The sequence below is a fragment of the Arvicola amphibius genome, chromosome 1 (assembly GCF_903992535.2).
Source record: "Arvicola amphibius chromosome 1, mArvAmp1.2, whole genome shotgun sequence".
Lineage (NCBI taxonomy): Eukaryota > Metazoa > Chordata > Mammalia > Rodentia > Cricetidae > Arvicola > Arvicola amphibius.
In genome coordinates, this window is record NC_052047.1 from 107177928 (window position 1) to 107188713 (window position 10786).

At 48.0% G+C, this 10786-nt stretch overlaps 1 protein-coding gene across 3 annotated transcripts; it reads left to right on the forward strand.

Moving 5' to 3' along the window:
• Window positions 1–533: 533 nt before the first annotated feature.
• Window positions 534–9369, forward strand: Cckbr (cholecystokinin B receptor). Of its 3 annotated transcripts, none has more exons than XM_038344495.1 (5): window positions 534–684; window positions 7251–7502; window positions 7621–7870; window positions 8171–8340; window positions 8559–9369. In XM_038344495.1, the coding sequence occupies exons 1-5, from the start codon at window positions 534–536 to the stop codon at window positions 9089–9091; spliced, it is 1356 nt and encodes a 451-aa protein (XP_038200423.1). In that variant the 3' UTR covers window positions 9092–9369. The 3 variants fall into 3 exon arrangements, with proteins under 3 accessions (XP_038200423.1, XP_038200432.1, XP_038200438.1); XM_038344504.1 differs by having other exon boundaries at window positions 8171–8325; XM_038344510.1 differs by lacking the exon at window positions 7251–7502 and having other exon boundaries at window positions 8171–8325.
• Window positions 9370–10786: the final 1417 nt, after the last annotated feature.

Genomic DNA, 10786 nt, shown 5'->3' on the forward strand with positions numbered 1-10786 from the left:
AACCGTATCACCACCGCCACTTCCACATTTTCTAAACCACCAAAGAAAGATGTTGGGCCCCATAGCAGCAGCTACTCACTCCTCCCGTAATGCAGTACCCCTCCGCAGGCGCGCGCAGGCGCCCGTACACACACACACACACACACACACACACACACACACACGAATTTCCAGAACTAGAGGCAGTGGTATGAGAGGTGGGCAGGAAAGACATCTCTAAGAGAAGACTGGAGAACCTAGCGCGGGGGCGAGCCTGGAGAGCAGTCATCCAGGAGCGCGCGTGGAACTCTGGAGCGGGGGCGGTGCGCCAAGTGTCACCTGGTGGGACAAAAGCCGCCCAGACAGAGCCTGGGACCGGCTGGAGTCAAGGCAAGGCTGGTGGAAAGTGGAGGGCTAGGAGACAGGGCAGGGGGCGGGAACCAAGAGGGGCGGGCGATGTAGTGGGCGGAAGACTGGGCCACCAGCGCTTCGTGGCCAGGTGCAACGGGGGTTGTAGCCCACTTGGCGGAGCTGAGTAGGACTTCACGGGGACCATGGAGCTGCTCAAGCTGAACCGCAGTATACAGGGACCCGGAACTGGGCCGGGTTCCTCCCTGTGCCGCCCGGGTGTCCCCCTCCTCAACAGTAGCAGCACCGGCAACCTCAGCTGCGAGGCCCCTCGCATCCGCGGAACCGGGACCAGAGGTGGGTGCCTCCCTAAAACCCTCTCAGTGCCCTCCATAGCACTAATGAATAACCCTCACGACCTCTACACTGTCAACTGCTCACTGCTTTCCCTGGTAGTACTTCCTCGCCTTCTACAGTTCTCTCCAATCCACACACTGTGCCCCCAAGCTCTTACAACTCCATCACACCTTCACAGCACCTGGTTTGGAGCCCTGGCCTCTTACTTCCTCAGCTAAACCTGTGACTATTGTTCATCCCCCAAGCTCCGGGGAAGAGAAGGAGAGAGAGAGAGAGAGAGAGAGAGAGAGAGAGAGAGAGAGAGAGAGAGAGAGAGAGAGAGAGAGAGAGAGAGAGAAGCCTGTAAAAGAAAGAAAAAGCAGGAGAGTGTGTCAGTGAGGGTGGGATCTCTCTGGATTGCCTGGATGGGAGTCTGGAGTTGTAATCTGTCCCCCACCCCAGCCTTCCCAAGAAAAGATTGTTAAATCTGAATTTAGCCTGCACTAGGGAATGCTTGCCTTTCTTGTTTCTATTTACCCCAAAATTCCTCTGCTCCCAGAGTCAAGCCCTTCATCTATTCCCATGCCTCTTCTGCTTTTCTGAAGGTTTTGGAGTCCCTTCCAGAGACTCCCAAGTGTCCTTCTCATGTCTCATTTTCCTAGAGCCACCTTCCCTTTGCATGAGTCTCATCCCTTGTGTCACCGCATCCCTTCCCACTGCCTTCACTCATCCTGTCTTTAAAGTGACTCTCCCTCCTCCCATCAGCAAGCGTCTTCAGTGCTTCAATGAGCATTTTAAGATGCATTTCCCCCTTCCCGTACCCATATGTACTTTCAGTGTTTAATGAACACTTGCTAGGGTAAGTGCTAGGGACACCGGTATGAACTAGACACGATCTGCAGTCTCACCATCCGTCTGCGGTCAAGTACACAGGGACCAAGACCACTGGGAAAACCACAGCCTGGAAATCCCAGCAAAGGGTCTGATTGAAATATGGACAACCAAGGGAGATGGGGTCTGATAACCTTGCCAAGGGTGCAGCCTGGGAGCTTGGGTTCTGTAAACAGAAAGGAAAAGAGTTGGAGTCTTTGTTCAAGAAGGAAACGTTGGAATAAATTATAATCCACATAATTGCTTACCCCATAAAACAACCCATGCTTTCTCCGCCTGGCTGTTACCCGCTGTCACTTCGAATCTTTCATTAAGGGGATATTTACTGAAGCAGAAACTGCGCTAGGCAACAAGGATATGAGGGTAACACACTCACACAATCCTACTTCATGGAGCTCTGAGTTTATAGGGAAACAGACAGGTAAGCAAAGAACACCTCCAGCCTGCTCTGCTCTTGGGAATCAAGACTGCTTTCCTGGGGTGGTGAGACACAGGTTTCAGCAGAAAACTGTGGCACACAGAGAGCTAAATGAAGGAGCAGAAGAAGCACAAAGTGTCTTAGGCAAAGACACGCTGTCTAAAAAGCTCAAAGTTTAAGCCCATGGCGTATTTGTTCAGCACAACATAGTTTTTGAATGGCTGGAACATGTACCATTAAAGGTACATAATCAACCCTCAGACTGGACCAGCCTGGAGTATTATTTATGGAGAGCTTTATAGCCCTTGCAAGAGTGTGGCATTGGGATCCACTGAAGGATTCAATAGTGCTTCCGGGGTTAGTCGTGTTGTGTCAAGAATGGATGGGCAGATGAGATGGAATGCAGAAGGATCTGGCTGAAAGATGATGCTAACATAGAGGTACTGGCAGAGGGGATGTAGAGAAGTGGATGGATTTGAGAGCCACTTCTGGAAATGGAATCAACAGACCCTGATGATCAATTAGAAGTAGAGAGGGTGGATGAGGTCAAGGAATGACATCCAGTTTCTGGTTTGGGAAAACTGAAAGGATGTAGATGACACATCATAAGAGAGATAATCAAGGAGGGGCTGGATATGCTCTTCATATTAAAGCCTTTGCCTAGCTGCTGCAAGGCCCTGGATTCAGTCCCCAGCAACAAGGGAGCAGAAGTAGCTTTGGAAGAGGGGATTACTCTAAACTCAGTTTGGAGTCCATGGAGTTCAAATACTGATGGCTAACTCACCAAAGCAGGTGAGTTCAGAGATCTAGAACTTACCTTGGAGAGCTGAACTGGAATACAGCCTTGAAAAGTCTTCACCTGGAGGGAGAACTGGAAACCATAGGAACAGGAAAGAAAAATCTTTTTTAAAAAACATTGTATAAGACAAGAACAGGGAAGCTGACACAAGCCCCTATGGAAGGCTGTCATTTAAAGGCAAAGCAGAGGGAGAAGATTCCATGGAGAGTGAATTGAAACAGAAACAGTAGCCATGTCATTGCAGAAAGGAGAGGAGAGTCTTTACTGAGGTGGAGTAGGTGATGCTAAATATTGCTATGATGAGTCAGAGATGAACAAAACACAATGGGGTTGCTTAGACACAATAACTAGTTCTTAGGAGGATATGTGGAAACCGAGACCTGACTCAGAGTGGGCTATTGGAAGGAATAGCAAGAAGTGAACAAGTGTAGTTAGGCAAAATGTCCAAGAAGTAGGGGTGCTGGGAGGAAGAGAAATAGGACAGCGATAGAAATTTTGTGGGGTTGCGGAAGAGTAGGCTGTAACCGAGCTTTACTGGCCCCCACCCACTTTAGAAACAGGGTCTCATTTGTTGCCCAGGCTGATCTCAAAATGGCGATTTCAAACAAGTATTTTGCTGCAGATTTGCTATAACCTGGGCATTTAAGTAGGGAAGGATCAAGAGAGATATTTAGGTTCTCATGCAAGGGAGGGCAGCCAGTAGAGAAGGGGTCGCTGAAGGAGCAAGATGCTCAGTGATTCAGAGCCCAAGGACAAGGACAACCTCATTTATCTGGATGCTGTTGCTTGGACACATCAGGTTGTTATGCAGGTGTGCAGACACCACGTACAAAGAGCGCTAGCCAGTCTCCCTGAAACAGTACCCCGCAGATGCACACGTCACCTGGCTCATTACTACATTGCCGAGAGAATTGTGGCTGCTGCGCACTTTATTTTTAGGTAAATCTGAGACTTCACCATTAACTCACATGCTGCCCATAGTAAAAACAGGGGACACCCACATTCAGTGTTGTCCGCCGTCATTTAGAGGTGACTTGTCTGTCACATACTACTCTTATTTTATAATTACCTACAAAATAGCACATCTTCCCCATGGCTGCGAAAGTAAACCTTCTCAAGATATGCCCCAGAAAATCATGCAGTATCATTCATCAGCCCTCTGACATTTTCAGCAAAGACTCGGATAGTCTCTGTGTTCAGTCAGGCTCTCAGCTATTTCACACAATCGAGATTAACATCTTAACTGAGCTAAACGTGTTAGCACATGACATTTATACTCACTTAAATAGTGCCCACACATCTTGGCTAATGCTACCACCCCCTCAGTCAGAACCGCCATCCGCGATTACTCCCCCATTCACATACAGAGTTCTGCACACAAGCCGTGCTTCCTGAAGATGTCATCTGCACACTGAAGTGTTACTTAGTGTTGGTTCTCATTTTTGCTTACTCCACTGTCATCACAGTTACTCGGGTGTTCTTTAAACCTAAACACAGCCTATATTCAATTTGATATTACCAGTTATTACTCAAATAAATAAAGGCTACCTTCACCTACTTCTATATTACTCTCAAGCTCTAAGGCATTACTGTGTTCTGCCATTACCAATTCATCATTGCATATTACCTCTGCTTACTTGCTCCATGCCACTGACACTTGGGTGTGTCTCATGCACCCAGCTATTACCCCAAGTTACTTGAACCCTACCCACGCTCACCACACATATATACATGAGTATTACACTGATGTCTCTGTTTACAAGAAACCAAATACAGCACACCAAGTGATGGTATTGGCTGCGTTAGTTTCTGTGACGTTTTTCTTAGAAAACCCTGTTTTGTTTTGTTTGTTGATAAGCTACCATGTACCCTAGACTGGTCTTGAACTTGTGATCCCCTACCTCCACATCTGGTTTAGAGGGTGCTGGGGATCAAACCCTAGGCTTTGGGCATGCTAGGTAACACTCTACCCACTGAACCACATCCTCAGCTTAAGCCTATCATTTGCTTTAGATGTTGTCTGGATCCTTGTGTTTATGCTTCTCTGCCATTATCTGGATGATCACATGCACACAACCACACACATGCACATGTGTGCGCACACACATGCACACACACATGCACACACACACACACTAATAAACACACACATTTACAATCTCACATACTCTTTCGCAATGTTCACATGCTTTTGCTATACAATTGTTTGTCATGCTTATTGTAACTTTAACCTCTTTTTTTTCCAGAAAACTCCAAGTATATTAAGAATTTCATAAAAGGGAAGTCTAGTTTCATCTTTTTGGGCCACCACTAGGTCAAGAGCACACATAGGGTGTGTATCGACTGCATGCATGGGTGAGACACAAGTTTTTAAGGTACTTGTGTAGTTCAAAGTGCTACACAGCCTGAAGTGTAGTAATTAATGTTAAGGTGGATAGCAACAGAAGAAAGTGAACTTGGAGAGAACAAAGAGTGCAAAAAAGGCCATCTGCTTCCCCCACCCCCGGGGTCCAAGGGCCTCTCTGACAAAGATCTTCCAGGGTTTATTTATTGTCTCTGCATGCACACACACACACACACACACACACACACACACGCACACCTCATGCACTTCAAATTTGCCAGACATAGCCTTTCATAATTTGTTCCTCTGAAAAGAACATAATTCAAGCCAGTAATACACCAGTAGTAACACTCAGGGGGTAGAGGCAGTAGGATCTCATGGCTGGTCTGGTCTACATAGGGAAATCCTGGACAGTCAGGACTACATAAAGAGACCCTGTCAAAAAGAAGAAGAGGAGAAGAACAGAAAGAAGAAGACAAAAAGGAGGAGAGGGAGGAGGAGGTTTGAAAAAGAGACATTCAAAAGCAAGAGTATTGCATCAAAATCATCCTGTAACCTGCTATTGGTCCATCAAGGCCCTACAGTGTGTGTTTCCTAAGATACACTGGTGGAAAAGGAAGTACAACCAAGTGAGGGGCCATGATGGAATAGAGAAACAGGGGCAAAGAGGAGTTCAGATTGGGAGAAGAAAGAAATAGTATGTTGAATGGCTGGGCCCTAAGGCAGCTGTAGGCAGCAAGACATTTCAGACACCCCAAGATCTAAGAAAATGTTACTGATAAGTCCTGTTTGAAAATTTACTTTTTAAAGATTTATTTTTTCAGCAGCAGCAACAGTAGTAGTAGAGTGGTGTGTGTGTGTGTGTGTGTGTGTGTGTGTGTGTGTACATTCATGCAAGCAAAATAGGGAATCAGGTTCCCAATATCCAAGATCTGGAATTACAGACAGTTGTGAGCCAACCAGAATAGAAATGCTCTTTATAGCTAAGCCTTCTCTCCAGTCCCCTGTTTGAGGATTTCTAATAAATAGAGCTTACTTATTATCTAATAAATAGAATAACCTCTGAATCAGCTAGTTATCATTATGAGCCAGTAATACAGTTTGAAAACTAAGCCAAGAGCCAGCTAAGAGAAGCAAGCTGGGCAGTTAAGGAAGAGAGGCTGTACCTCTGGACCCCTCCTACTCCCACAGTGTAGGAGGCTTTCTGTCTTCAAACTCCTATCTCCCTGACACTGAGGCCATGGGTATGGATGACTCAGTCCACTTTGATTCAATCCAGTTTTGTTCAGGTTTGCATGTTTATGATACAAAGGTTCAAAGATGAATCTATCTCCCAATAGACAATGACACAAATGAATTGGTCACCTTCCTAGCCCTTCTGACTCACCCAGCAGCGCTGGTCTCCCCTGAGGCTCCTATAGCTTCTTGAACATCTCTCAAACTCACTTCCTATCATAATGTGTGGCAATTACCTCTTTAAGTGTCTCAGATTCCCTCTCTACTGTCAGCTCACCTCTTTGTCCCCAGTGCCTGATACAAAGGAAGTCCTCTGCAAATGTTTACTGAGTAAGAATGAATCTTTGAAGAATGTTAAAGCACAATGTGGAGAGGAAAAAAGGACTTCTAATAAATGTCTAGGGAATATGGAAACGCATGGGTCAACGAGTAGGAGATTAGCTTCAAATGAGGTGCTCAGGATAGCCTTTGCAAAGCAGTGGCAATCAGTCTGATTCTTGGTAGATGAGGAATTTATAGGCATTTACCAGATTTGGGAAATGTTTGTGTTTGGGGTGGAAGCAGGGGGTTATGAAGAGTTTTCATTCCAAGGCTGAGAAGTCAGCTTAAGAAGGAGTCACGAGTGTTCATGGTGCAGGCAAGAAACTGAGTCATCAAGGCGGCTGGAGTGGATGCAGCACTGAGAGGATGTGAGAGTCCTGAAGGAGAGGCTGTGGATAGCACACCACAGTGAATGGCTTTTCTCTACTTTTAGTTGGGGAGGGGCTGGTTTGGTTTTGTTTTCTGTTTGTTTATATTTTGGGGAACACAGTCACGATCCAGCATAGGGTGAAGTGGGATTGGGGGTCTGGATTAATGGTACTCAAATCCTCCTACAGCCACCTCTCTCTTCTGCCTAGAACTGGAACTGGCCATCAGAGTCACCCTTTACGCGGTGATCTTTTTCATGAGTGTTGGGGGAAACGTGCTTATCATTGTGGTCCTGGGACTGAGCCGGCGCCTGAGAACTGTCACCAATGCCTTCCTGCTCTCCCTGGCAGTCAGTGACCTCCTGCTGGCTGTGGCGTGTATGCCCTTCACACTCCTGCCCAACCTCATGGGCACATTCATCTTCGGCACAGTCATCTGCAAGGCCGTTTCCTACCTCATGGGTAGGTGAGACAAACATCTCCGCCTTGGCCCTCTCCCTTCTTAAAGTACTTGGAAATCACAGCGGTGAGCATGCAGTGTGTGTGTTCCAACGTGATTGTTTCCTTTCATGTTGCTTAGGGGTGTCAGTGAGTGTGTCCACGCTAAATCTCGTGGCCATTGCCCTGGAGCGATACAGCGCCATCTGTAGACCACTGCAAGCACGGGTGTGGCAGACCCGCTCCCACGCAGCGCGGGTGATCTTAGCCACGTGGCTACTGTCTGGACTGCTTATGGTACCTTATCCTGTATACACCGCAGTGCAGCCAGTGGGGCCTCGAGTGCTGCAGTGCGTGCATCGCTGGCCCAGTGCGCGTGTCCGCCAGACCTGGTGAGGGCACCCACCACACTATCTCAAGAAGTCCTTTTTCCACCTTCCTCAGATGCTTACACCCCTTCCCCAGAGGAGTCCTCCAGCTCCTACAGGAATTTTCCCTCCAAGCCCCGTTCTACACCCCCACATTTGGAATTCCAACTTGGGGTCCCTCGCCATACTCTCGTCCTTCCCAGCGGCATCCCCAAAGCCTACCCACCCCTTCCTTGATCAGCTGACCACAGGCCAGTTTTTGCCTCTTCCTCTACCTGTAACTGGCCACGCAGGAGACATTATTGGTGTGTGTTATGTCCCCAGGTCAGTACTTCTGCTAATGCTTTTGTTCTTCGTCCCGGGCGTGGTTATGGCTGTGGCCTACGGGCTCATCTCTCGCGAGCTTTACCTTGGCCTTCGCTTTGATGGTGACGATGGTGAGATTCAAAGCCGGGTCCGAAACCAAGGAGCCCTGCCAGGTGGAGCAGCACCAGGTGGGTGAAAAGGTGAAGTGCACGAGGGGCGGAGGTTTGGTGATGGACATGACCTCCTTAGTGGGTGGATCAGAAAGAAGTGTAGAAAGGAGACGGAAGACCAGGGTAAAAGCCGTGGGGAAGGGGCATCGAGTGGATGTTGGGCTGCAATTTAAGAGGAGTTTGCCTTCTGCTTTGATCGCACCCTCTGTGCTCTATGCTCTGTACTCCGTGCTCAGGGCCTGTTCATCAGAACGGGGCTTGCCGGCCTGAAACTAGCGTGGCTGGGGAAGACAGTGATGGCTGCTACGTGCAACTACCGCGTTCCCGACTGGAGATGACTGCACTGACCACTCCGACTTCTGGGTCAGGACCTGGCCCTCGGCCCAACCAGGCCAAGCTGCTGGCTAAGAAACGGGTAGTGCGTATGCTGCTGGTGATTGTTGTGCTTTTCTTCCTGTGTTGGCTGCCAGTGTACAGCGCCAACACGTGGCGCGCCTTCGATGGCCCAGGGGCACATCGAGCCCTCTCAGGGGCCCCAATCTCGTTCATCCACTTGCTGAGCTACGCCTCTGCCTGTGTCAATCCCCTGGTCTACTGTTTCATGCACCGCCGCTTTCGTCAGGCCTGCCTGGATACATGTGCCCGCTGTTGCCCACGGCCTCCACGAGCTCGCCCCCGGCCTCTTCCAGATGAGGATCCTCCTACCCCGTCCATCGCTTCACTGTCCAGGCTAAGCTATACCACCATCAGCACACTGGGACCTGGATGAGGGACTGAGGGAATGGAGGGTAAGACAGGACACACGATCCCTATAAACAGACCCATCCAAACACATAAGAAACATACCATGACTCATCCAGGTGGACGCCCAACAGCATGGATAGGCCCCTACACACAGAAAGTGTTATCTTTGCTGCCCCACCTGAAACAGACTGGAGTCTCAACAAGCAAGGAGGCACACTTCTCATAGGGGACTGAGTCCCACCCTAGACACCTGGCACTGACCCCACTGGATAGACAATCACAATGTCTATAGCAGTGAAATTTTGCTACACAAGGGGAGCTCTGACAATGGCTGATTGGCTCCTCCTGTGCGTCAATTAATGGCACTATCCATTAGTGCCCATACCTATTGCCGGATTAATTTAGGACATTGCAGACAGTCCCCAATTTGACCTCATCATTCCCTTCGTCACCCAGCACTGAAAATATCCATAGGCCTAAGCACATACCTTCCCAACATGCAGACCTTTCTGCAATGAAAATTCCCCTTATCTCTTTCCATTAGAAATTGTGGCCTTGACCCTCTTCCTTCACCAGACCACTTCTTAAAATAATAAATGGCTTAGTGTCCTCTTGGGTGTTCTGAACTTTGGGAGGCAAGTGAGCAGGTGTGGATTGTGTAGAGGCTTCTTCATCTGTTTTCTTCCACGACTACTCAACCCTGTGTCCGACATTGTGCAAAAATGTCTTGGGTATACTCTCACTTGGTTCTTATCTTGGACCTACCCATAGTCCAGTGATGATACTGGGATCCAGCATGGCAGGTGGGATATTCACGACACTTCATGTTTCCCAAGTATGTTCTCCCGTTTGATGCCACTGTCAAAGTACTATATTAATGGATGCTTGTTAAACTTTTGATGAAAAGATAGAAGGTGAAAGACTACATACGACTTAGATTATTCATTGTGTGTTTGAAACACCAAGAACCAGACTATGGTAGCTACATGAAAGTTAATTGAAGAGTAGGGTCTTTTTATTACATACTTGATCTGCTTTAGCTTCAGAAACTGGCCAAGATACAGTTGACTAGAAGTGCCTTCAGTAGATGTGGCAACAAAGAGACCTGGGGGTGAGAGGATGGGGTGTAGGACTGGGGGTCAGTGTGAGCCTCCCCACTCAACTTCTCTTTTGACCATAAAACTCATCTAGCCCCAGAGAAAGGCAGAGAACAGCAACCTTATCACTTCATACACACACACACGAGAGAGAGCGAGAGAGAGAGAAAGAGAGAGAGAGAGAGAGAGAGAGAGAGAGAGAGAGAGAGAGAGAGAACAGCAAGCAGATGAGGATGATAAAGAGAAAATAGACAAGAATAATCAGAAGCAAAATATTGGGAGAAGAGAATTCCTTGATCCTTTATCTAGCAATAGATAGAGAATCGGATGGCTTAGGGTTACTGCTGCTGTGATGGACACCATGACCAAAAGCAAGCTGGGGAGCAAAGGGTTTATTCAGCTTACACTTCCACATCAATAGTCCGTCATTGAAGGGACTTAGGACAGGAACTCAAACTGGAACCTAGAGGTAGAAGTTGTTGCTGGGTACATGGAGGGGTGCTGCTTACTGGCTTGCTCAAAATGGCTTGATCAGCCTGATTTCTTATAGAACCCAGGATCACCAGCCCAGGGATGGCACCACCCACAAATCAATCACTAGTTAAGAAAATGCCTGACAGGCT

Coding starts and splice junctions, on each gene's coding strand:
- Cckbr (XM_038344495.1), top strand. CDS start 534: ATGGAGCTGCTCAAGCTGAACCGCAGTATACAGGGACCCGGAACTGGG. Junction 7,503..7,620: donor GGCCGTTTCCTACCTCATGG/GTAGGTGAGACA, acceptor CATGTTGCTTAG/GGGTGTCAGTGAGTGTGTCC. Junction 7,871..8,170: donor GCGCGTGTCCGCCAGACCTG/GTGAGGGCACCC, acceptor TTATGTCCCCAG/GTCAGTACTTCTGCTAATGC.